Here is a 27,691-nt window from a genome sequence, read left to right as displayed (position 1 = left end):
AAATATGACTCCAACTCAGAATCGTCTTTTGAGCTTTAGCATTTCATTTCCAGGACAGTTCCAGTTGGCTATCTCACAGATACCTCCTTTCACCATGTTTGGAACTGAACTTACTATTGTTTCCTTCTTTTTCACCTATAATATGGCCCTCTTCTTGGGGACAGTTCATCTAGCCACTTACTCAAGCCACCCATTCAATCATTAGTGTCTAGGATAATTTTACACTTACTTTCTTGAACTATTATAACACTTATTTTCTATATCAGTGCTGTCCCCATGGAATTTTCTACAGCCATAGAAATGTCCAATACAGGCTGGGTGTGGTGGCTCATGCCTATAATCCCAGCACATTGGGAGGCTGAGGCAGGCAGATCACTTGAGGCCAAGAGTTTGAGACCAGCCTGGTCAACACGGTGAAACCCTGCCTCTACTAAAAATACAAAAATTAGCTGGGCATGGTGGCACGTGCCTATAATCTCAGCTACTCGGGAGGCTGAGGCACAAGAATCTCTTGAGCCTGGGAGGCAGAAGTTGCAGTGAACCGAGATGGTGCCACTGCACCCTAGCCTGGGCAACAAAATGAGACCCTGTTTCAAAAAAATAAAAAAATAAATAAATAATAAAAAAAAGAAAGAGTGGATGAAATGTCCAATACAGTAACCATTAGCAACATGTGACTACTTAGCAATTGAAATGTGGCTTGTTTAACTGAGGAGCTAAATTTTTAATTTTAGTCAATTTAAATTGCCACATGAGGCTACTGGCTACTATATTGAACAGTATGAGAATTTTTTTTTTTTCTTAATACTGTTCTGGAACAAGAGGCAGTACAGAGTGGTGATCAGAAACACAGGTTCTTGAAGCAGATTGCCTGGGTTTGAATCTCAATTCCATAACTTACTAACTATATGATCCAGGACAAGTCACGTAGCACCTCTGCGCTTCAACTGCTTCTATGTCAAACGAATAGGGGCACTAATAGTTTCTGCCTCAGAGGGTTGTGAGAATTAAATGAATTAGTATGAAAATGGATGCCTAGCCAAAGTAAGCAATAAAAAGTGTCCCACCTCATATGCTTAGTGAAGACAGAGACTATTCCTTTAACTTCTCCCCAGTGCCTGTATATTGATATGCTGTCCAAAGAGGAATTCAATAAATATCAATTGTATGAAATGTGTAAACTAGAGAGTTAAATTACCATTAAAGTGAACTAGAAATGACAAATCAATTTGCTTATTTATAATTTGTGAAAAGATTAAATTTGTTAAGTCTTGTTTTCATAATGAAGAGTAGCCATGCATTTATATTACTTCCATTAGACTTGGGGCAGCGAAGTTAAAGACAGGAATGAATGAAGAATACTACAAAATAAAACTTTTCCTTCTTTTCTCTTCAGTTCAGTTGTGAACACCTCTGTACTAAATACTAAATCCAAAATTTTCATAATTACTGAGCACATACATTAAACTCATTAGCTTCACCTGGTACTTAAGATTAAACAATTACATCATCACCGCTATCATCTCTATTTTCAGTTGGCTCTTAATAGATTTGAAGTAAAAGAGGCAACTGTTTCTAAGAGTTTTGAGAAGTGTGTATTCATGAATCTACACTAATTCTGGAGATCCCTTCTCACAGGTTTCACTAAAACAAACACTATAACTGCAATATAAAAGCTGCTACAGGTAACAGTGTTCTCCCAAGTTATTTAGGTAAAGGCTTTATAAGCTTCAGTTATTCTTTCTATAGAAAAGAACTGTTCACTTTATTATAACAACAAAGTGATTTACATGTCTATGACAACTTTCCTTAAGGTTATCATTTAAAAATGCCTCTTACTTATGTTGTCACTCAAGCAATGCATTATTCTAAAAAATGGAAGACGTGGCCAGGCATGGTGGCTCACTCCTGTAATCCCAGCATGTTGGGAGGCCGAGGCGGGTGCATCACCTGGGGTCAGGAGTTTGAGACCAGCCTGGCTAACATTGTAAAACACTGTCTCTACTCAAAATACAAAAAAAGGTAGCCAGGCGTGGTGGCACATGCCTGTAATCCCAGTTACTTGGGAGGCTGAGGCAGGAGAATCGCTTGAACCTGGGAGGTGGAGGTTGTAGTAAGCCGAGATCGCACCACTGCACTCCAGCCTGGGCAACAAGAACAAAACTCCATCTCAAAAAAAAAAAAAAAAGACAGAAGTCAACTGGCTTAAGATACAATGAACAGTAAAGCAAGTCATTTTCAGCTGTGTCCCATTCTTCCACAATAATACAATTCAGGTAAGACTGTCTTTAAAGGAATCAATTAGTGCCACACTCATTCCAGTAAACCCAGTCACATAATTATATGACATTTGACTTTTTGTTTTGTTTTTGAGACAGAGTCTTGCTCTGTTGCCCAGGCTGAAGTGCAGTGGCCTGATCTCGGCTCACTGCGACCTCCGCCTCCTAGATTCAAGTGATTCTTCTGCCTCAGCCTCCTGAGTAGCTAGGATTACAGGTGTGTGCCAGCACGCCCAGCTAATTTTTGTATCTTTAGTAGAGATGAGAGTTCACCATGTTGACCAGGCTGGTCTCGAACTCCTGACCTCATGTGATCCAATGACTTTTGGCCTCCCAAGGTGCTGGGATTACAGGTGTGACCCACCGCACCCGGCCCCAAAGCAGAAGTTTCTAAAGGGAATTACTTCTAAAACTTGGTCAGCGTCTTGAGAACTAACTAGTAATCTCATGTTGGCCTGCTCTCTGGGACTTTGCACAAAAGCATTCCTTGCAGACAAAATCAAGTCTCCACTCTCACATACAGGGGACTGCTGAGATAAAGTTTCTTTTGGAAACTTTGCCACCAGCTATACTCAAGATATTTATATCCCAGTTATCCTCTGTTACTATATATATTGGGTCCTTAATTGGTCTCTCATATTCTTATTCCCAGACTGCTTTTGCTTCCTCTACCCATCATTAAACTCCTAATTGTTTTCTTCTCCAAATATTTCCACTTTTCTCCTGGAATCTTACTCCACGGTTACAAAATTCCATTATATCCTACCCTCAGTCTCATTCTATTAACAAATCTCTGCTTCTGCCTTGAAAACACAACTTCTTATGTCCTCTCAGATAGATGCTGTTCACTTTTCAAAATTCTAATTACCTTGGAGTTCAGAAAATAGGAAATGCCTTGCTTACTCTCCAAAGCTACTTCTAGTGTGTTATTCCTCTACTCTTATATTAAAAATCTGTCTTCTTTAGATGCTCTGGACCATCAGCTATACTCCCTTCCCTCCTTGTCTTATCGTTAATATGTACTAGCTTCCTATTAGCATCTCATTCTTAGTCTTGTCCCTCTGTTCTATAAGTCCTGTCATTAAACACTTCTATATCCACTTGGCGATCTGATTCCACACCTTACCCAGTATTTCTCAAGGCATTATTCACCTACAACAGAATCATCAAGATGCTTCTTAAAATGCAGATGCTTGGGCACCAATCATAGCTCTGAGTCAGAATATCTGGGGGCAAGGCTCAAGAACCAAATAAAAATACTAAGACTGTCAGACTGGTCATCAAAACAAAATTTAGTGTATCTTACTTATAAGAGATATCCCATAAATGTTAGGACACAGAAAGTACGAAAGTTGAAATATGTAAATAAGGTAAACCACACAAGCACTAACTAAAAATAAGTTGGCTTTAACTATTTTAATATCAGACAAAATAGTCTTCAAGGTACAATGTATTACCAGATATAGGGAGGCGCATATTAAAATAATAAAATGTTAAACCCTTTAGGAAGTTCAAACAATCATAAATTAGTACTCATCTAGTAATATAATCTCAAAGTATATAAATGAAAAATGGACAGAAATAAAATGAGGAACAGACTAATTCACACTTATAGTTGGAGATTATATTACTCATTCCTTAGCAATTGATGGAAAAAACAGACCAAAAAAACCCCCACCCAATAGAGATGGAGAAGATTTAAAAAATGATTACCACATATTTAGAACACTGCACCCAACGATTACATAATATACTTTGTTTTCAAGAGAATATGAAATTTTTATCAAAATTGACCATAAAATTGGACATGGAGCAAATCTCAACAAACTTCAAAGGATGAAAGCATACAGCGTATATTCTCTAAGCACAATGAAAGGTAACTGAAATCAATCATTAAAAGATAATAAACATTGTCAAATGTTTGGAAATTAAGAAGCATATTTAGAGTTTTTACAGGACTGCAAGGTTGGTTTAACATTCAAAAAAATTAATCAACATAATTTACCACAGTAATGGAATAAATCAGGAAAATCATGATTATCATGAAGAGGTGACTGGTAAATTCGACACCCATTCATGATACAAACTCTCATTGTAAGAGGAATAGAAGGACATTTCTTTAATCAAATATACCTATAAAAAACCCTCTAGCAAATACTTTACTAAATAGTGTTATACTGAAAATTTCCCATGAGATGGGAATGAAACAAAGATGCTTGTTGGTGCCACTTCTATTCAACATGGTACTGGAGTTTTAGCTAATTCAGTAAGACAAGCGGGAAAGAAAACCAAGACAAGAGGTGAACAACATGAATAGAATGCATGCTGGGTGGGGATAGGAAAAAGGAGTAGGGCAGAAGGCAGGGAAGGGGCAGAAAATTGGACTAAAGTTCAATTACAACTTAACATTGTAAAGCACTAGACCATAACTTCCCTCTTACTAAGCTTCTCTGATCCTTCCTACAAACCTGTAGACTCAATAAAGCACATATTATTGACCTCTGTTTTCCAGATGATGTAACTATGCCTCAAAGAGGTAAACTGATTAGTCTAAGGTCACTCTTTCAGAAGTGAAGGGCAATTGACTCAGGAAGTGAGGGTTTAAATCTAAGTTTCTTTTCAATATATCATGCTCTTTCACAGAATGGGAGCTAGAAAAATCCAAAGGGAAAATTTGTTCAGAACTTGCTATTGGGTCTCCCAAACCTAAATAAAGTTGCCACTGAATTTAGGAATATGGTTGGCCAAAATGACACAAAATAGGTCAGCTCCTACTTCAAACTTATAGAAATGCTATAAAAATATTTTGAGACAGAAAGACTAGACAGAGGAGAGACAGAGAAGACTAGCTCAAGAGAAAGTAAGGAGAAAGGAAGGAATATCCCCAAATGCTAGAAATGAAGAAAAAACTTAAAATCAGAGTGAGATATGATTTTAAGTTTTTTAAGTTCAGAGGAACTGACATAGATTCAGATATAGCTTCAGGGCTGGTGCCTGGAGTCTTAATGCCCATCCAGGAATAGCAGACCTGTTTTCCAGCGTTCAAGGCAAAAGTATATGTGGATGAGTGATGAAGACTAGACTGTAGTTGCCTTTTTGAAATCTGAACCTTTGATGAGCTGCCCTGTGAAAAGAGAGGTGGAAAAACATTGTCCACAGGCTCAGGGAAATGGCAAAAACTTTCAGTCAGGGGCCTCAGACAGAAGGTAGAGATAAGATAAATGGTCCACAAGAAATGGAAACTACAGGTCTGTGCTGCAATCAGATGCTGGGGGAATTTACATTACCTAGATTTACATTATCTGAGCTGAGAAATTGAAATCCTTAGGGTCTTGGCAATGACAGAAATGAAAAGGCACTGTATAGGGATACTTTCACAATATAGCATACAGCACTGCCAAAGGGAGAGGAAAAAAATCCTGTTGAAGATGTGATCATCTTAAAGAATTACAAGCCATACAAGGAGATACATTTCCATGAAGCAGAGTAGCATATATAGCAAGAAGCATAGCTACCTCTCCTCCAGAAAAAAATAACTATGTTAGAAATGATTAAAATAAAAAAACAGACACCATAATGAAGGATCAGGACATTTTGGAAAATTTTTACATTTTAAAAAGAACTAAAAGGAACATCTAGAAATTAAAAAGTATAGGTACTTGGGATGAAAAACAGTGTAGATATATTAAAAAGCAGATTAGATATAATTGAAGAGATTCTTAGTTAACTGGAAGGCAGATATGAGTACACCATCCAGAAGGCAGCAAGGAGAAATATTAACAGTTATGAAGAACAAAAATCTCATAGAAAGCCAAGAGGAAGGGATAGAAGAAATGAGGGAAGACAGATAATGACTTAAAATTCTGAAGAATAAAGACATGAGAACCATGACTACTACTGAATAGGATGAATAAAAACGAACCTACACCTAGATACAGGTTAGCAAAACAACGAAATATCAAAGATTAAAAAAACACAAAAAATATTTTAAAAGCAACCAAAGAAGAAATTACCTTAAAAAGGAATAATAATTAGGCTGATGGAAGATTTCTAATCAGCAGCAATGTAAATCAGAGCTATGGAACAATAGTTTCAAAGAACAGAAGGAAAATAACTATCAATCTAGCCAACTACGTTGCCTTCCCTATGTTTCTTAACATAAAGGAGAGAGGTGTGCCAGCAGATGAGAGACTTGTCAGAACTAGCTGGCATTAGCAAGGACCAATGATATCTGGGAAGATATTTAATTTAATTAAAACTATACCTAATTCCTAAACACAAGATGGAACAAATGACCCAGACATGAAGCTCCAGGAGCTTTTGCCTTTGCATTATATTTCTAGCTGAAAGCTGGCCGTCTTAATAGCACAAGCTTAGACAGAATTATTTACAGAGGATGCTATGTGAACTCTAGATAAATAGCATAGTGATTAAAACTGAAGTCTGTGGCATCAAACTGTTCAAATCTTGACTTTGCCTTAGTTTCTGCACCTACACATCTCAGTTTTAAAAAGGTGAAATAAGAAGAGACATGTAAAGCAACTGGCACAGTACCTGGCACATAGTATGAATGTAACAAATTCTAGCTATTGCTATTAATCTTGACCATAGTACTGTAATTTGATCATGTAACCAGAAGCAGTTATCTTTAGTACAATTATTGAAAAACTAAAATATAAAAGACACATACTCTGACATCCACTGAGCAGCCCACAGTCCATGATGGATTTCCCAGTACTTGATTTTGGCATAGAAGATGGACTAATGAAGATTTCCCAACACCTGTAAGAGATACAAGAACTCTAGTCATGTAAGAGACGATGCTGAAATCTGTTTTGGAAAGAGTAAGACTAATACTACACAGGAATAATGTTAAGTAAAGCATAGTTGTTAGAATGCCATACCAACAATATAAGCTTCACTGAATAAAATGAAGATGGTAAAGGCAGTGGTTCTCTCAAATTTAGTATCAGAATCACCCAGAGGGTGGGTTAAAACATGGAATGCTGGGCTCCACCCCCATACTTTCTGATTTAGAGGGTCTGTCTTGGGGACCAAGATTTCTAACAAGTTCCCAAGTGATACTGATACTGGTCCAGGGGTCTCACTTTGAGAACCACTGGTCTAGGGCAATTTCATATTAATGAATCCCTTTCCTTTTGAATGATTTAATCAATTTAGCCTATTTTAGAATTGTAGAATCTCAACAGATCTTAGAAGTAATCCCTCTCTCCTTCACACCAACGCTGAGGTCCCCTCCATGGCATCCTGTTAGAGGGTCTTCGGTCTTCCAGACTGAGCTTGAATACTGTCAGTGAGAGGGATTCACCATTTCACAATTCTAAATTTAGACACTCCAGTTCTCCCACATGGTGATTTAAAAAAAGCAGCCAATCACTTAGCCCAGACTTAGCTTTTGGAAAAAAGATCAACTCCCTCTTCTACATCATGTCCCTTTAAGTCACCATTTGATCTTCTTTTCGATTTCTTGGGCTTAGGGAAACCTAGTTATTAATGCTAAGGATAGCATTCAGAGATTTGTATCAAGAGGAAAGGGAATGAGCTCTTCCTCTACATCCATGTGTGGAGTCACTCACGCATTCATTTAACAGCATTTTTGGGGTTCCATTATGACAAACATGGTTGGTATTTTTACAAATCACTAGTTTTATCAAAAATTTAGATCATCTCTTTGATCCTACTGTGTATGAACCTATTGTTTATGTTAATTTTTATTATTAAAAGTTACATTTACAACCTAGAAAGTATGTACAAATGAAGGCCAGGCACGGTGGCTCACATCTGTACTCCCAGTGCTTTGGGAGGCTGAGGCAGGAGGATCACTTGAGCCCAGGGGTTTGCGACCAGCCTGGGCAACATAGCAAGACTGCATCTCTACAAAAAACAAATATTAAAGAAATTAGCCAGGCACGGTGGCCTGCGTCTGTAGTCCTAGCTACTCAGCAGGCTGAGGCAGATAATCCCTTGAGCTCAGGAGTTGGAGGTTGCAGTGAGCTATGATCACACTCATGTACTCCAGCCTGGGTGACAGAGTGAGACCCTGTCTCTCTTAAAAAAAAAAAAAAAAAAAAAAAAAAAAACACCTTAAGACTACTGTCAACATGAAGGTTTATTTAATTCCACATGAAAAGTTTTTCTATGAGCAGGTGGTTATTGTGATTATATACACAGTATACTTAAAAACAATAAAACAACATAAGCCTCTGCTTCCATAGCTTGTTCTGTCTGGAATATCCTACCCATCCTCTCCTTTCCCTCCCCTCCCACATTGGCCTGGCGAATTTACCTTTGGAGACTCAGCATCATTCTAGTTATAAGGTATTTTCTGACCCAACACAGGGAGAACTAAGCATAACATCCACTATCCTCTGGGCCTCCACTGTACCCTGTACATTTTCCTACAGAGCACTTAAAATACATTATCATATGTGTTTGTTTATAGGTTTTATCAACTCTATTTAATTTTAAGTTCCTTGAGGGTTCTCATGCATCTTTTTTATCTTCAGTACTTAGATCAGAACCTTAATTAGAATTTATTGACTAAAAGTTTCCATATTATTCCAAAATCTTCATAAACATTTAAAGTATCTCCATAGTACTTCAAAGAGTAGACATAAAAATTTACTTAACCATTCTTCCATTATTAGATATTTAGGGTGTTTTGAAATTTTTGATATGCTAGTGAAAGGTTATTTCTGTTTAAACCTTTGTTTAAAATTAAAATTATGTCCTTAGTATACCTTCCCAGAAGTAAACTCAGTACTTAAAAGGAAACATTTGAAGTTCTAGATATGTATTGACAAATAACTTCATGGGGTTATGCTGCCATCAGCCATACACTTGAGCCTGCAGGTCTTGTTGCACCTCAACAGTATCATGTAGTTGGTTTTTCATCTTTGTTAACCTGATAAAGGAATAAAAGAGACATCTTGGCCAGGCGCTTTGGCTCACGTCTGTAATCCCAGCACTTTGGGAGGCTGAGGCAGGCAGATCATGAGGTCAGGAGCTCGAGATCAGCCTGGCCAACATGGTGAAGCCCGTCTCTACTAAAAATACAAAAATTAGCCGGGCGTGGTGGTGGGCACCTGTAAGCCCAGCAACTTGGGAGGCTGAGGCAGGAGAACTGCTTTAACCCAGGAGGTGGAGGCTGCAGTGAGCTGAGGTCGGCCACTGCACTCCAGGCTGGGTGACAGAACAACACTCTATCTCAGTGGGGCGGGGGGGAGTGACATCTTACTTTAGTCTGCATTTCTTTACTTTCTGATAAAGATCAAAGATTATCATTATGATTATCCTGGCAAATCAGTTGTTTTTCCTCTCATAAATTCTCTGTGGATCTGTTCTGTACGTTTATCTACCGGGTTTTAGTGTTATTAATTGATATGAGCTCTTTATCTATTAAATATATTAATCATTTTATGTATGTGTAATTGAATCAAACATTTTACCAGGCTTCCCTTCATTCTTTTAATTTTTTTACATAGAAACATTCAAGATTTTTAAACACTCAAAATTATATTTGTCATTGAGTTTACTGCATTGTATCTGATATCTGTAACTTTTAGGATATACCATTGATTCTGTATTTGTAAATAGGTTTGTTTATGTTCAAGGAATGTATCTAGCCACTTAATTGCTTGATGCAACACTTGAGGCCTAGTTTAGCTTAATTGTGTTAGGGTAAACATTTCTAGGCAGTAAAATCGTATAGCTCTCCATGAATTAACTGCTTTGGATGATTAAGTATTAGCTAACACGGGATGAAACCCTAAACAGTAAGAACAGTTGAAGTGCTAGGGAATAATGGCTAATTTCATTTCTTTAAGAATTTTGGGAGCTTCTGACTCTATGTGTTCACCTTTAGAACTAAATTGGATCAAAAGAATGCACTTGACGTACTTGGGGGGAAAAAAGTCCCAATATAAATAAATGTCAGCTCCAAATACAGCTATTTGGTAACATGTTAAACTAGTCCCTAATCTCTGAAAGAAAGAGAAAACCAGATGGTAGTGAGACTTTCAGGGTTCTTCACCAAATTACCAAATATCTCAATAGGATAGAAAACAAATCTCCAAATATCAACTCATTTCTTTCTTCTTTTTATTTTTATCTTTGAGATAGGGTCTCACTCTATTATCCAGACTAGAGCGTAGTGGCACGATCCTAGCTCACTGCAGCCTCAAATTTCCGGGCTCAACTGATTTTCTCACCTCAGCCTCCTGAGTAGCTGGGACTACAGGCGTGCACCACCACGCCTGGCTAACTTTCTGTATTGTTTTTGGTTTAGAGAGGGTCTTGCCATGTTGCCCAGGCTGGTCTTGAACTAAGCTCAAGCAATCCACTCGACTCAAACTCCCCAAGTGCTGGGATTATAGGCAAGGGCCACCTTGTCTGGCTAAGTCATTTCTTTATATATTTGTGAAACCCTCAAAATTTTATGAGGGAAATGGTCTTTATTTAAAAATAAACTTTCAGGTTTGAAACAAAGGCAGAGGAAGTGTAAAAAGTGTATTCTAACCTGTCAGACTGTGTACTATTAAATGACAGTTAAAAGGAGACTGACAAAATTGCCTTTTAAAAAGATAAAAAGACAATAACTAACTTTGCACATAAAGGTTAACATTAGTGAATGTGTGATAACATCTGCACATAAAGGTTAACATTAGTGAATGTGTGACAATATCAATCACTTTCCTGGCCATCACAGCTGTGTCTTCTGCTTCACAACTAAACCATAAGGGTGGGGGGGTGGGGGTAGGGAAGCTTATCAATTGCCTGATTACTTTTCCACATTTAATGTAGCAGCTAATTCTACCCCTGTTATATGATGCATTAATTCCACAGTTATAACCCCAGAACCTAATACAGTGCCTGCTGGAAAGAAAATAAATTGACTAGTTGCAGCAGTTTGCAATATGAAGGGATTGTTACATACAACAGAAAATGGAATTATAGAGGACAGAAAACACTCACTTAACATATCGTGAAGAAGTCTGTTAGTTCTGGATTCTAAATTCTACTCAGTGATACTCTTGCTAAGTCCCTTTAGGCCACCATTACTTTCTTTATCTGTAAAACTGAGTGATTTTATTAAATTAACTTTGGCACCACTTCAAGCTACCTGATAGAAATGAAGTCGACATAAATTGTGATTATGTCCATTGAGTTTCAAAAGGCAACTTTCTTAGGGGAATATTAAATAATGCTTTCTGTAAAATATTTCGTAATGCAAATAATACTCAGGGCAATGTGAAAACAGTCTTAACCTATCTTTGCCGGCCACAATTTTATTTAGTTTCTGTTAAGCTAGTTTTCAAGCCTCTCCACCTCCAAGCATCTAGCACAATGTCTCTGCTCACAACACACGCTCTTAGGCCAACTCCAGAAGAGCACATCTATAAAATGCAAGTTCAGCATTTATTGAAGTTACTAAGGAGAGATGAACTGGGGATTATGGAAGAAAAGATAAGGGCAGTGAGGTGGGAGCTGGAAATCCAGAAGTCAGCTGTAGTTCTCAAATGTCCCAGGGGTCAAAATAATTTTTCTTTGCATCCATTGAGATAAAAAAAAAAAAAAAAGAATTTTAACACTAGGATTAAATTCGGCTCAGCGTTAAATCCTAGCTGCTTCAGAATAAAACTCTTACTTTAATTTCTCTATCGTACAGTCTAGGACATAATAGGTTTTCAATGAAGATCAAACGAGAACCAGGAAGTCAAGAAGCTCAGTTAAGAATAAAACAGGACCACCACCCAATATGTCACTGCGTATTTATAACTTAGCGTTTAAGTTTGTGGACTCTGCGTTCAAAAGGATTCTGCCACTCACATCTCTCTGCCTCACTACTCTCATCCGTAAAATGTGATCATAGGACTAATCTCAGAATTAAATGAGTTAATGTATGAGAAGCGCTTGCCAGTTCACGTTTGTCAGTGCACGTTTGACTTCCTTAATGAACAAAATCTCTTGAAGGCACGGTCCTACTAACTTCTGTACCCTTAACACAGAACTCCATACAATACTCAATGCCTGCCTTTTTTTTTTTTTTTTCCAAATAAAATAACTGACAATACACTCTAGGCTGCAGTCTTCTGGGAGACTGATGTGGAAAGCCGCGAAGGAAAAAGACCCGGGCTCCGCGACCCCCACCCGCGCGACGCCGCCGCCGCCGCGTCGTCACACGGAGCAAAGTCCCCTGGGAAGTGTAGTCTTCAGGACTTCGGAGGGACTTCAGCCACGGGCCGAAGAGCCAGGGAGTTGAGGGAAGGAAGGTAAGGGGAGGGTTACTGGGTAACTCAAAAGTGTCTGGAGCCCCAGAGGTGGGGTAAGACGCTCACCTGAGTCTCCCAACACCAGTACCTTCACCCGATCCAGGGACGCCATCTTGCCACTGCCTTCCTTGGGTTAACGCCTGTTCCGGGATTGTAAGCCAATCAGAGTTGGGCATGGAGGGCAGAGCTTTCAATTTCATTGGCCGCTCGGAGCGTGACTGTCTGAATCGAAGGCTTCACTGAGCTGATTGGCTGGTCTGGTAGCGGGGTGTTTCCCCAGCTGGTCTCAGGAATAGTGCGTTTTCTTTGTCGCGTAAGAGGCGTGGCTCATTTAAGCCGGTAGTTGAAGAGCTGAGGGCAGCTGTAGTGGGAGTGTTCCAGGATTCGCTTTGGTAAACCTTGTTCCCTGTTCCTTGTTCGGAGTTCCCTGGCCGGGCATTGCATTTCATGATTTCTTCTTCCTTTCGCTCCCTCTTAACTGTCCTCCCCTATTGAATTACCCTCTTGCCTTGGTCCTCTTGGTTCTCCAAAGAACCATTGACCCCGGAACGGCCCGTGTGGGACCTCGGGTAGGGCGGGCTTGGGTGCGCCGAGTGTGGCCCTAGACCCAACTGGGAGAGTCCGAGGGAGTTTGGGGTCTCGGGGTCTCGCAGTGGGGAGGAGTGCATATCACCGAACGCGTCTCGTGGAGGGCAGCTGGGTCCGGAGGTTTCGCAGTAGTTTGCCGCTATGTGTTCAGTGAAGGCGTGGAAAGTGCCATGAAATGTGGTACCAGAACACCGCAGTTAGATGTGTAGAATCCCAGGTTGTTCTAGAACTGGCGTAGTGGTGTACTGAAGTAATCTAACTGGACTCTTCGCATCCAGCTTTTTTCTCCATTCTGCAGTCAGCGCACACTTTTAACATCGTGAATTTGATCCACTCACCTCCAGCTTAAAACTGTTTTAAATTTAAGAAGAGAGTGCCCAATAGCCTGTCCAATTCTACCGTGGAAGCAAGAGTGGAGGAAGTGAAGCGGGGGGAAGCTGGCAAAATGAGCCGTGTTGGAACAACACGTGTCTAGGACACATATGGAAAGTTTTATGGAAGTACTTGTCTGGCTGTGCTAGATACTGGAAATTAATTGGTGAACAAAATGAAGTCTGGTCTTAGAGATAGACATGGAGAAAGTACAAGAAGGGAGAAAGAGCCATGGAACATGTGAGAGGGGATGATTGTACGCTACCTAATGGGGAGTCTGGGAAGGCCTCTATGAGGAAACGTCATTTGAGACTTGAAGGATGATTAGGAGAAGGGGGTTGGCTTAGTTGTAGGGGCAGAAGGAACAGCATGTGCAAAGCTCTGGTAAGCACGGAAAGCACATGTGGCTTATGGAATTGAGAATATGCTAGTGTGGCTGGATATGAGGCTGACAGAGTAGACAGAGGGCAGAGGGTGCATTCTTTTCAACTTTGTTTCTCTAGCTCCGTGCCTGGTGCACAATAGTCCTTAAATGTTTATATGATTAAAATACACGTGTCTGGACTGGGGTAGGGAGGTGAGGCTGGGATATGACTCATGGACTATGAAGATCAAAGGAAGAAACAAAAGGTCCTAGGAGGTACCACACTCAGAAGTCTCCAGAGACCAGCCATACTCCTTCCCTAATAATGCCAGCTGCTATTCGTCTTCAGCTTATTGTTTCCATGTGGGACCATGGGCTCACTTTTTCCTCAGATATTTCCAATTTTTCAGGAGGAGCTGGAAGTTGAAATTTATGTGAACTCTTACAATTTTTAAATGTTGACAACTAATTCAGAAAATTTTTGAAACATTTCTTTGGGTGAAACAATGCGTTGGGGGGCTGCCAGTTTGAGAATTCTTACCTAAGACCTCTAGAGATTGAGTAAGGAGATTCAGTGTGAGTGGGTAGTGGTGGAGGAGAGAAGTTAGTGGTCAGGAAGGAGGATTTTAGAATGCACAGATTTTGAACAAGGTGGCACAGCTTCATTTCATTCCTAAGCTCTAGTTTCATTTGTTCAGCTACCTGCTGGGCATATTCAGAGGAATATCCTATGGTATTTCCTCAGAGACACTTCTAAAAATGATTTCCTCATTTCTTCCATATCTGCTCCTCTTCAAGTGTCACCTATTTCTCATGGCAGTACTTTTCCTAGCTACACTGGCTCAAAACAGAGCTATTTAAGATTTTTCCTACTCTCATATTCTGTATCCAATATATTTTGTTGGGTCCTTGTTATTTTTTTTTCTGTAATAACTTTCATTCATTCTGTTCTCTTCTTGCAATTTTTTGCCTTCTTCCGTAGTTTGATTTTATACACCCAGTACTTCCACATTGCCTCCACCTTCACCCATTTGAGTCCATTCTTCATATTGGTATAAGAGTCGTTTTTCTAAATAGGGGATTTATTATGAATGCCAGTACTTAATTGAACTCTCATGCCAGCCCTGAAAGCAGAACACTTTGCATTAATTATCTCACTGAGTTCATACATTAACTGTGTGAGCAGGGGACCGTTAATCACTTTTTTTTTTTTTTTTTTGAGGGTCATGTCCTGTCACCTAGGCTAGAGTGCAGTGGCTCAATCATGGCTCATTGCAGCCTTGACCTCCTGGCTCAGTTGATCCACCTCAGCTGGTACTACAGGTGCACAGCACCATACCTGGCTAAGTTTTAAAATTTTTATAGAGGTGGGGTCTTACTGTGTTTCCTAGGCTGGTCTTCAACTTCTGGACTCTAGCAGTCCCCCCATCTCGGCCTCCCAAGGTGTTACAATTACAGGTATTAGCCACTGCACCTGGCCTAATCACTTTTTATATATAAGGAAACTGAGTCTGAGAATTTTCTGGGGTCAGGGGGGCTAAGAAATACTGGAACTGGGATTTAAACCCCAAAACTGTTGGATTGTAAAGTCTTCACATCACTCCCTGACTTTAGTCTTCACAGCTCCCTAGGGTGTTTTAGGCAAAGGAAACAGGCTGAGCGATTAGTGGCACAGGGACCTCTCCATGCAGGATGAGCATTGGCAGGATATATAGTAGGTACTTTCGCTGTATAGTAGAGCCACCTAAAGAGCTTTAAAAATTTGTGTGATGCCAAATCTGGCCACCCCGAACCACCTGAGACAAAACCTTTAGGAATGGGGCCCATGGTCAGTATTCTTGAAACGTTCCCTAGATGATTCTGCTTTAAAACCAGGCTTGAGAACTATTAGTCTGGGACATGGCATGTATGGAGCAGGGAAGGAGAATACAATAGTAGGAAATAATCCTGGAAACAGGTTATGTTGACATTTTTTTGCTGTTCTTTGTTGAATGTTTCAGAAGCCATATGTTGTGTTCTGACAACTGTTGAGGATGTAAAACAACAAAAAACCAAAACTGGGTTCAAGTACAATGTACAGACCAAACTGAGAAGGAGAGCAAAGTGTGTCCAGTAGTATGGCTGTGGTACTACTTTGGTGTCTAGCCCAGGCACTTGCCGGGCATCCTTAAGCCCTGGGGTAGCGGAAAGGCTCTAGGTTCACAGATTTGGATCTAGGTGCTACTTTGTTATATCTTATAATATATAGTCATACCTGAGTATTTATAACCTAAAGTACGTGTTTTCTTTTGACTGCCTTTTCCTTTATTACACGAAGGGCCTTATATTTTCCCCCCAAAATATGTGCATAGATTGGTTATAGATTGGTGTGTAGAGTTTCCTTATAGTATGATACTATGGATATCAAAACATTTCTTATTAAAAGAGTATTAAATCTGTTGCGGTTGATAACCATTGATTTCAAATAAAAAGGTCAGTTGAAACTAGTATTAATAACAGAATATGATTCTCCATGAAATATTTCAGTGGGATGTCTGTTAAAAATTATCCTGTGGAGCCTGGCCAAGATGGTGAAACCCTGTCTCTACTAAAAATTCAAAAATTAGACAGGTGTGGTGGTACACGCCTATAGTCCCAACAACTCAGGAGGCTGAGGCAGGAGGATCGCTTGAACCCGTGAGGCAGAAGTTGCAGTGAGCTGAGCTCGCGCCACTGCACTCCAGCCTAGGTGACAGACTGAGACCCTGTCTCCAAAAAAAAAAAAAAAAAAAAAAATTCTGTGCTGGGTGTGGTGGCTCACATCTATAATCCCAGCACTTTAGGAAGCCCCCAACATGGGTGGATCCCTTGAGCTCAGAAGTTCGAGACCAGCCTGGGCAAAATGGTGAAACCCTGTCCCTACAAAAAATACAAAAATTAGTCAGTCATGGTGGTGTCCACCTGTAGTCTCAGCTACCGGGGAGTTTGAGGTGGGAGGATTGCTTGAGCCCAGGAGGTTGAGACTGCATTGAGCCAAGTCACACCACTGAACTCTAGTCTGGGCAACAGGGCACCTGTCTCTATTAAAAGAAAAAAAAAAAAATTCCCTGTGGGCTAGGGAAATTTAACTTGATTTAATCTATGTGGATAGTCTAGCCATTTTTAGTTTGGAACATATTAAGTTGATATGGAAGCTGTCCTTCCTAAGCACTTTAATTACATTCTTATTAATCACAACAACTCCATTGAGGTAGTTGATACTATCCTTATATCTTAGAGAGTAAAATGTGGCTTGAAATTGTTTAAGGGATTTGCTCAGGATTACATAGTTACCAAAACACAGGCTGGTACTCTGAATTTCAAAGCCCAGGTTTTTTTTCTTTTTTTTTTTTTTTGAGACTGAGTTTCGCTGTTGTTGCCCAGGCTGGAGTGCAGTGGCGCAATCTTGGCTCACCGCAACCTCCACCTTCAGAAGCCCAGGTTTTTAAATTAAACCACATGCCAATATGGGCTTTGAGAAGACAGCTTTCTGGGTCATGGTATGGAAATGAGATACACTTAGTTTCTGCTTTGTTAAGGGATTCAGTATTTAAGAATATTTTGGGCTGCGCTCCCTCTCTCATTTTCTACCTTTTTAAGGACTGGATGGTCTTTCCTTGATTATGAGATTTAATTTTTCAAGGTTAGTAAAACTATCTGGATCTAAGTATTACTTTCTTTCAGTTTTACACCAGTTCATGATTTTGTCAAACACCCCAGGTGGTGATTACTTATGTGTTTATTGGTTTGTTGTGATATTATTGTGAAAGCATGAGTATGTAAAACATCCTAGAATCTTGGTAGAAAAATTTTACTCAAGAAAAGAAACAAAGACACTTTTAGGAAATGCTAACTGCTAGTTTTCTCAGGGTTTCCAGCATTCCCAAAGAATAGTGAGCATTTCATGTAGCTTTTTTTGTGTTTCTCTTCTGAAGTAAAGGAGACTTGACATAATATATTGTTTTATAAAAAGTTACTTTTTAATCAAACATACTCTAGATCATAAAAGTAGCTATTTAAGAAATATGTAAAACTTTTTGTGTGTAATCTTTTGTGCACTCTAGAGGAAAATCTTGTTCTGCTCTGTTAAATGCTTAGATATTAGGAATGTTTTAAAACTCTTTGAGTACTTCTCTGGCACTGCAAGAATGGTGGATATGATTACCATGTTTTTATACCTGGCTAATTTTCTATTTTTTTCTGAATTCAGTATATTTAAAGTTGGAGTTCGTTGCTAAAGATGGCAGACCCAGATGTCCTCACTGAAGTTCCAGCAGCACTGAAGCGGTTAGCCAAGTATGTGATCCGGGGATTTTATGGCATTGAGCATGCCTTGGCCTTGGACATCTTGATCAGGAACCCCTGTGTGAAAGAGGAGGATATGTTGGAGCTGCTCAAGTTTGATCGGAAGCAACTTCGATCAGTTTTGAATAATTTAAAGGGAGACAAGTTTATCAAATGCAGAATGAGGGTAGAGACTGCTGCAGACGGAAAAACCACTCGCCATAACTACTACTTCATCAATTATCGTACTCTTGTTAATGTGGTAAAATATAAATTAGACCACATGAGAAGGAGGATTGAGACCGATGAGAGAGATTCGACCAACCGGGCTTCCTTCAAATGTCCTGTCTGTTGTAGTACTTTCACAGACCTAGAAGCTAATCAGCTCTTTGATCCTATGACAGGTGAGGTTTATCCAGTTTGTGAATCTTTAAAATAAAGTGTGTACTACCCTTTTTCTTAAATTGACTCATCTAATTTTTAAACCATCATATATATTATTATAAAAGTGAATGGATCAGTGTAAGTCACAGCATGCAGTCAGTCTTACTGTCCTGTTTGGCTGTCGCACTACTTTGAGAAGCCTTTGCAAAGCCTTTCTCCTTCACAAGGGAGTTTCTCACTTCTGGCCCTCCTACCTCTGCCCACCCCGCCTTATTTACAACTGCAATCTACTCTGAAGGGTTGATTTCTCTACCACTTTGAGGCTGTTCTAATTTTATTTTTGACCTCTAGACAGTTGCAATACAGTGTATTTAAATGCTTTGTTAGTAAAAGTAGAAAGTGGTATCAGGAGTATATAACTAGGGCATGTAATCTGGATTTGGGGAAGGCCTCTGGAAGAAGTTAACGTTTGAGACCTAAAAGATAGTAAGAGTTAGCCAGATGAAATAAGAGGGGAATTCTTTCTAAGGTAAGACATTTAGTGTCCTTTAGATAGACATTATTATTGGAAGAAAATTGTCAACAAGATATATAATTGGCCTGATTTGATTGAATAGTTTTAAGGATTTTTAACACAATTTAGAAATGTTTCTGAAAATATAATATGTATTTTCTGCATATTTCTGAAAATACATTTTTCTGAAAGTACAATATGTCTAGCATAAACATGAGAAACTAAATTTCTCAGCTATATAGTTATTTTATCTTGTTATCTGTTTACACAATAAAAAGAGACTAGTTTTGCTGAATACTCAATGGATCAATTTTGTCTTATTTTCTACAGGTAAAAATCTATAGAAGGACTCAATGCTATTAGATTAAGTCATTTTGTTATGATTGAATTCAGGAGTATAGGCTGCTTTTCAGTTCATAGATCTGTCTTTTTAAAAACTTCATCTGAAAGTTTAAACTTTGACCCATGAAATATTTTGTCGTACAAAAGTACAGATTTCTGTGTATGTTTTATTTTCTGATTTTTATGTTATATATGGTACATTTTAAATAATTTTAAAATTATTTTTTTAAGTGGGAAATAACCCCAATATAAATTCAGGTTATGACAAAAAGAGCCAGAAACAATCTGTGACCTTTTTTTTCTTATTTACTGTGAGGCAATGATTTTGGATGCATTTAAAGAATTCACAATTAAACATTTAATTTGTCTGAGCCTAGCTTTTTACCTTGAAAGGGCTCCACAAGGAGAGATCTTGATTATAAGAAAGTCTTAACCATCCTCGGTATGAGAATTGCTTGAGTGTTCTATAGAGAAAGGTTGTAGAATATATCTGGAGCTCTTCAAAATAGGCTAGAAAAGTCTCATGATTCTTGCCATTCACTCTAACAGATTTCTTACAGGAGGTCTGGGTTTGGTTTTGTAATTCTCTATGGATGTTGGTTTTAACACTCTTGTTAAAGAGATGTTTAAGATGTTGGCTTCATCACTCTTGACCACAGTAAAAGGTGTTATCCAGTCCCTTAGAGCAATCTAAAATAACATGCTTCTACTACATTTATTTGTCATTTGAGTCATATTTAATTTAATGAAACTTTCCAAAAGGAGATGATTTCTACTACTTATATATCAGTATTTAGGAGATTGATCATGATACTCTTGAATTTCACCTAGATTCTGAATGAAACTAGTTGAACTCAATAGATGGCCTGTGAAAGAGATGGCCTAACATTCTGGTACAGTCAAGGGACTTGAATCAAGGAGTTAGGGTAGAGGGCATGAAAGTATTTTATGAAATAAAGCTAAAACTGAAACAATTGAGTTGTGACCAGTGTGAACAAAGACTATTTTTAATGTGACGGCTATGGTCAGCATGAAGATGAAAAGAAGGGGTACCTGAGAGCAAGAATAAGTCACTTAATCTTGATGTCACTCAGGGGAGGGTGCCCTTATCAGCCAACACTGTTTGACTTAATTGGCAGTTATGTCCTACAGTGAAGCCTGAGGTATTATGATTAAAAATTTATAATCATTAGGGACCCTCATTCTGAGAACATACTTGCCTTTTTATTGTAATGTGGCTTTTCATTTAGATGCTCCTTTAAGGGGAAAATGTGCTGATTAGGCAATATTAGGCCCCGGTTGCTTGCCAGTTCTGATGTTGTGAGTTTTGTGTTTGTTTTGTTTTGTTTTTAAACTGTTAATACCCAACAACCTCCTTTGGTCTATACATTTCTTTTAGAAATCTTTGTATTTTTCTTTATTATTCTTTCTTGTTTTGCTCAGTATTCATCTCTCTCTTCTCTACTCCCACCCCATTATGAGGAAGATGGGCAATAAAAATTTGGTGTGTATAGTAAGGTAGGAGGGAACTTTTTCTGCTGTGATAATTATACTTTGTGTAAATTGGTAGATTGCAGTTTTCTTTCTAAGCCCGGTCCTGTACAAATCCAGTTTCCTGGTTGCTAGAGGAGATTGATAATATTTCTGATCAAGTGATGGAAGTATTTAATGGACTTCTACCTGCATTTCTTTTCAGTAGTTCTCAGATTGACTTGTGGTGTGCATGAGCAATTAGGGGATACTCAGGAATTGGATTTGCAGCCTTCTAGGCTTTACTGTTTTCCCTGACAGAAAATGCTTAACTCAAGTGTATGGGCAACTCTCTGCCACAGGACAAAGGGTAGTAACTCCTAGATGAGCTCCTGAGGACCACCTGCAAATTCTGGACTGAGGAAACAGACCAGCAAGGATTGTTTACCATTGTTAATTCACACATAAGCCATCGATCTTCCTACTTCAGTTTACCACTTTTCCCTACTCCATCTCTACTTTTCCTAAAGATTGTAGATTTTCTCCATACTTTCCATTTAGATTTGCTTTTGGTATTTCTGGGTTGAACTCTCTTCAGATGTATAGATACATTATTTACTAAAATGGAATAACCTATTCTTTGCACACTAGTCCCTCAGAAGCTTAATCATTAAGGTAAAACAGCTGTTTTAAGTTTCTAAAATATGGGAGGATTATGTAATCAAAACAAAAACATGACATGAAATCTCTCAATGAATCAGCAAAATAACATCTTGTGTTTCATAAATGCGTGTTTTAGATTTAGCAAGCTTCCTGACCGTTTAAATAGACTTAAGTATTTCTGTTTTAGCAGTCTCAGCCATGGGTGATTGAGTTAATGGCACTTCTAAGTTAAGTTCAACAGCATGCTTCTCCTGAGGGGGAGAGGGGGATCTTATCTCTTTTTAGATGTTAAGGTTAGATGATTTGGAAATAGCTTTATGTTTTCCATTTTTAGTTTAAAAATTATGCAACCATAATGCCAGGGACAAATTTGAAGAGAAAAAAATCACTCACAAAGCCACCAGCCTTTTACATATTACCTACAATTACAATCATAGCTTAGAATAGTTTATGATCTCTTGGTTTCTTAATGTACCAAACTCTCCTGTTTCTATCTAGTGTTCAAAGTATGTTTTAATAGGTGTAATTTTTTCCCATTTTCCTTTCCCCTCCTTTTGGGCACTTCCGTGGTATCTATTTTTTGCTGGTATAGATAAGATGCTTTGAATACTTTTGTATATATAGCATGTTATTCGTGTTCACATTTTTCCTTATGAATTCTTGGCAGCGGGAATATTGGGCAAAAAAATACAATTTTAGAGCTTCTCTAAAAACATATATGGCGTTGTAGTTTTACCATGGGTGAGTGGAGTAGAATTGTTAGATGTTTGAATTGGAAATAATTTGGGAGCCCCTTTTACTGTATTCACCTAGAGAAGGAGTCACATTTTAAATTTTGACATGAGATAATTTAAATTTTTTTAAAAAGGAATCTTATAAATGTATATTTAATAAAATCTTAGAAATAGAAATTGAGAGATTATCGAGTTCAACTCATCAAATAATGTGTATGTGGGTGCAATGTACATGCCTGTGTTGTACTCTTGGATTTGGAAGATCTTATAATGTAATAAAGAATAAATTTAGGGGTATATACATTGCTAGACTGTTTTAGATTTACTATTAAGGGAGAATATGACACTTCTTACGGAGATTCATCTTGTTTTGTTTGGCTCCATGGAAAGACTTAGCAACAGATTTTAGGATTAGCATAAAAATGTCTTTGATAATTAAGTAAGTCTCTAATAAATAACTCTTAAAAACAGCCAACAATTGAATAGTTCTCTTCTAGTGATGAGCTCTGAGTCACTTGGAATAGTCAAGTAAACTTGGTATCTACTTAAGATATTCATATGTAAGTTTGGAGTTAAATTATATGAGTCCCTTCTTGGCTTGTGACTACAGATAAAGCTTTTTGATTTGGACAGATCCGTTTCCTGATGGCCTCATTCATTGAGATTCCTTTTCTGTTCCCTTACCCTAACGTTTAAAAATTATTAGGATTCTGTATTTGTGAGATTCAGTTAAAGAGTTTGCCTTCATAGGGCAGGCTACTTTTTCCTGTCTTCATCTCTTTCTACTTAGGATAGGAGATACCTTTAAAATTTTTTTTAATTAAAAGAAATTTTTTTGTGGCTAAGTAAGTGTTTATGTTTATGGGGTACATGAGATATTTTGATATAGGCATGCAATGTATAATAATCACGTCATGGAGAATGGCATATCCATCCCCTCAAACATTTATCTTTTGTGTTACAAACAATCCAATTATACTCTTAGTTATTTTTAAATGTATAATTATTGACTATAGTTACCTGGTTGTGCTATCAAATAGTAGGTCTTACTCATTCTTTCTAACTATTTTTTTGTACTAGTTAGCCATCCCCCATCCCTACTACCCTTTCCAGCTTCTGGTAACCATCCTTTCACTCTCTATGTCCCTGAATTCAATTGTTTTGATTTTTAGATCCCACAGATAAGTGAGAATATACAATGTTGATCCTTCTGTACCTGGCTTATTTCACTTAACATGATGATTTCCAGTTCCGTCCATGTTGCAAATGACTGAATCTCATTCTTTTTTGTGGCTGAATAGTACTCCATTGTGTATGTGTACCACAGTTTCTTTATCTAGTCATCTGTTGATGAACACTTAGGTTGCTTCCAAATCTTAGCTATTGTGAACAGTGCTGCCGCAAACATGGGAGTGCAGATATCTCTTTGATATACTGATTTCCTTTCTTTTGGGTATATACTTAGCAGTGAGATTACTGGATCATATGGTAGCTTTATTTTTAGTTTTGTGAGGAACCTCCAAACTGTTCTCCATAGTGGTTATACTAATTTACATTTCTACCAGCAGTGTACAACAGTTCCCTTTCCTCCACATTGCTTGCCAGCATTTGTTATTGCCAGGACAGGAGGTATCTTATAAGCAGTGTTTTCAATTCCTGAAGTGCTAAAAACACAAACAAGAAGAAGTCTTTCCAAGGTTGTTTTGCTCAGTTGTTGAGTTCTCAGTCTTTGGAATCTTACCCAGCATGGGTTAATTAGACAATTATGCTGCAAAGCTCAAAAGTATGGATTGGGGAGTGGGGGGAGCAAGAGAGGGGGGTGTTTATTAGAATAAGTTAAAATAGATATAAAAACAAGTTCTGGAAAGATAGGAACAAGTATCGTTCCTCTTCTACCCTTCCCCCCCAAAACCTTTAGGTCTGATTTTTAAAAATTCTGCAGCTTTTGATTTTGAGGATTTGAGAACTTTTTTAAAAAAACAACGTTTTGGCTGGCCTCAGTGGCTCATGCCTGTAAACCCAGCACCTTGGGAAGCCAAGGTGGGCGGATCATTTGAGCTCAGGAGTTCGAGACCATCCTGGCTGACATAGCAAAACCCTGTCTCTACTAAAAATACAAAAATTAGCTGGGCGTGGTGGAGCGCACCTGTAATCCCAGCTACTTGGGAGGCTGAGGCAGGAGAATCCGTTGAACCCAGGAGCCAGAGGTTGCGGTGAGCTGAGATTGCACCACTGCACTCCAGCCTGGGCGACAGAGTGAAACTTCATCTCAAAAAACAAAACAAAACAAAAAATCTTTTATCTTTTTTGTATTTCAATGCCAATGACATAAGAGCTAATTTATTTGCTTATTTGTGAAGAGTTGCTTTCAGGTTTTGATGCTTTGGGGTTTGATATAATATTCTATTCATTATTGTCTTTCAGATAGTTGAGATGAGTTTGATTTGGGCCTAATTTAGAGAATTTATTGCAAGCTTTAATATTCATCCATGTACCATCCTTCAGTTTGTTGTTTTCTACCCTTCTTCTCCCACATTGTACCTTTTTTCCCCTTTATCATAAATTCCAGAATTGAGGAATGATGCATGATTAGAACAAATTCAGGTAAATTCCTATTTAAGGAAAGAGAAGCCAATTTTATTGATTAAATTGAATTTTGGAGGGTGAGGTTGTGTTGTGTAAATCATTGATACATTTGATTCTGAATTTCAAAAACATTAAATCTGATTTTTCTTTTGCATGCAGATGAATGAGTATTTTGCAGTGTTACGTGTTCTGTGGTGAATTTTTAAAAGATAATTTTTCAAATTTCTTTTTATTATAGGTAAAATAATTAAATGTAATGTAAAACTATGTTCCTGTCATGTGTGCTACTGTTTGCTAATAGCAACTCCTTTTTCTATACATTTTCCCTTGCCCAGTTAAACTGAAGAAATTTGCTTTATGAAAATAAAGTTTAGGAATTAGACTAAAAGGTGACTTTTTGAGACTTCAAAATTACGTTTTAATAGATATTCCCCTGAACATTATAAGTTATAAAAATTGCAACAAAGGACTTGATAATGCTTTCAGAAAAGCCCAGGAATGACTGTATAGCTTCTGCATATTGATTAAGAGGGAATTGAATGTTTTTGGAGAGTTCAATATGGCATTCGTTTTCTTTCTTTTAAAAGTACATAAGTAATATATGGCCGGGAGTGGTAGCTCAACGTGTGTAATCCAAGCACTTTGGGAGGCTGAGGTGGGCGCATCACATGAGGTCAGGAGTTCAAGACCAGCCTGGCCTACAGGGTAAAACCCCGTCTCTACTAAATATACAAAAAGCTAGGCGTGGTGGCGCACACCTGTAGTTCCAGCTACTCGGGAGGCTGAGGCACGAGGATCGCTTGAACCTCGGAGGCAGAGGTTGCAGTGAGCCGAGATCATGCCACTGCCAGCCTGGGCAACAGAGCGAAACTCTGTGTAGTAAAATAAAATAAGTAATATATGAATGAAAACTTGGTAAAGACACAAATAGTAGAGAGCTATGTAAACTAAAATGGCAAACTAGTTTTTCCTCTCTGTGACTTTTCCACTTACCCACCAATTTTCTCTGTCATAACAGAGAAACTATGAAGTTTTTGCTTATCCTTCCAGTCCTGTTACCTTGTATCCCTAACACCATCCTTCAGAAGCCCTTTAGAAATCTAACAATGCATAGTGATTCTTTATTTTCTTTTTAAAAAATTTTATTTTTTTATTATACTTTAAGTTCTGGGGTACATGTGCACAACATGCAGGTTTGTTACATAGGTATACATGTGTCATGTTGGTTTGCTGCACCCAACAACCTGTCATTTACATTAGGTATTTATTTCTCCTGCTAATCCCTCCCTAGCCTCCCACTCCCTGACAGGCCCTGGTGTGTGATGTTGCCCGCCTTGTGTCCATGTGTTCTTATTCAACTCCCACCTGTGAGTGAGAATATGCGGTGTTTGATTTTCTGTCCTTGTGATAGGTTACTGAGAATGATGGTGTCTGGCTTCATCCATGTCCCTGCAAAGGACATGCACTTGTCCTTCCTAATGGCTGCGTAGTATTCGATAGTATATATGTGCCACATTTTCTTAATCCCGTCTATCATTGATGGTCATTTGGGTTGGTTCCAAGTGTTTGCTATTGTGAATAGTGCCACAATAAACATATGTGTGCATGTGTCTTTATAGTAGCATGATTTATAATCCTTTGGGTATACCCCCAGTAGTGGGATGGCTGTGTCAAATGGTATTTCTAGTTCTAGATCCTTGAGGAATCACCACACTGTCTTGCACAATGGTTGAACTAATTTACACTCCCACCAGTAGTGTAAAAGCATTCCTATTTCTCCAGATCCTCTCCAGCATCTGTTGTTTCCTGACTTTTTAATGATTGTCATTCTAACTGGTGTGAGATGGTATCTCATTGTGGTTTTCATTTGCATTTCTCTGATGACCGGTGATGATGAGCAGTTTTTCATACGTCATCTATGCTGTATATGCATATGTTGGTTGCATAAATGTCTTCTTTTGAGAAGTGTCTGTTCATATCCTTTACCCACTTTTTGATGGGGTCGTTTGTTTTTTTCTTGTAAATTTGTTTGAGTTCTTTGTAGATTCTGGTTATTCGCCCTGTGTCAGATGGGTAGATTGCAAAGATTTTCTCCCATTCTGTAGGTTGCCTGTTCACTCTGATGATAGTTTCTTTTGCTCTGTAGAAGCTCTTTAGTATAATTAGATCCCATTTGTCTATTTTGGCTTTTGTTGCCATTGCTTTTGGTGTTTTAGTCATGAAGTCTTTGCCCATGCCTATGTCCTGAATGGTATTGCCTAGGTTTTCTTCTAGGGTTTTTGTGGTGTTAGGTCTTACATTTAAGTCTTTAATCCATCTTTAGTAAGGAAGGGATCCAATTTCAGCTTTCTACATAGGACTAGCCAGTTTTCCCAGCACCATTTATTAAGTAGGGAATCCTTTCCCTTTTTCTTTGTTTTTGTCAGGTTTGTCAAAGATCAGATGGTTGTAGATGTGTGGTGTTATTTCTGAGGCCTCTGTTCTATTCCATTGGTCTATATATTTGTTTTGGTACCAGTACCATGCTGTTTTGGTTACTGTAGCCTTGTAGTATAGTTTGAAGTCAGGTAGTGTGATGCCTCCAGCTTTGTTCTTTTTGCTTAGGATTGTCTTGGCTATGTGGGCTCTTTTTTGCTTCCATATTAAATTTAAAGTAGTTTTTTCCAATTCTGTGAAGAAAGTCAGTGATAGCTTGATGGGGATAGCATTGCAATTATAAATTACCTTGGCCAGTATGGCCATTTTCATTATATTGATTCTTCCTATGCTTGAATATGGAATGTTCTTCCATTTGTGTCCTC

The 27,691-nt window shown here is 38.4% G+C and overlaps 2 protein-coding genes across 6 annotated transcripts in view; one reads left to right on the top strand and one right to left on the bottom strand.

Annotated features, from left to right (window-relative positions):
• Positions 1 to 12,812, bottom strand: part of RABL3 (RAB, member of RAS oncogene family like 3) — a 39,372-nt gene extending 26,560 nt beyond the window's left edge. For 2 of the 4 annotated variants that reach the window (XR_012431670.1, XM_045385487.3), the window contains exons 1-2: positions 12,638 to 12,812; positions 6,970 to 7,061 (exon numbers count right to left, since the gene is read on the bottom strand). Coding sequence is in view for 2 of the 4 variants with exons in the window: in XM_045385487.3 (XP_045241422.1) it covers positions 6,970 to 7,061; positions 12,638 to 12,771 (226 nt within the window). In the remaining 2 variants the exon portion in view is untranslated. The remainder of the gene's footprint in view (positions 1 to 6,969; positions 7,062 to 12,637) is intronic. The other 2 variants (XR_012431669.1, XM_005548043.5) reach the window with 1 other exon arrangement.
• Positions 12,813 to 12,912: 100 nt separating this feature from the next.
• GTF2E1 (general transcription factor IIE subunit 1) overlaps positions 12,913 to 27,691 on the top strand; it is a 37,074-nt gene continuing 22,295 nt past the window's right edge. For both annotated transcript variants that reach the window (XM_005548042.4, XM_005548041.4), the window contains exons 1-2: positions 12,913 to 12,963; positions 18,124 to 18,601. In XM_005548042.4, coding sequence (XP_005548099.3) covers positions 18,154 to 18,601 — 448 coding nt within the window. In that variant the 5' untranslated portion in view covers positions 12,913 to 12,963; positions 18,124 to 18,153. The remainder of the gene's footprint in view (positions 12,964 to 18,123; positions 18,602 to 27,691) is intronic.

The sequence above is a fragment of the Macaca fascicularis genome, chromosome 2 (genome assembly GCF_037993035.2).
Source record: "Macaca fascicularis isolate 582-1 chromosome 2, T2T-MFA8v1.1".
NCBI classification, from domain to species: domain Eukaryota; kingdom Metazoa; phylum Chordata; class Mammalia; order Primates; family Cercopithecidae; genus Macaca; species Macaca fascicularis.
This window is presented reverse-complemented; position numbering and strand designations above follow the sequence as displayed.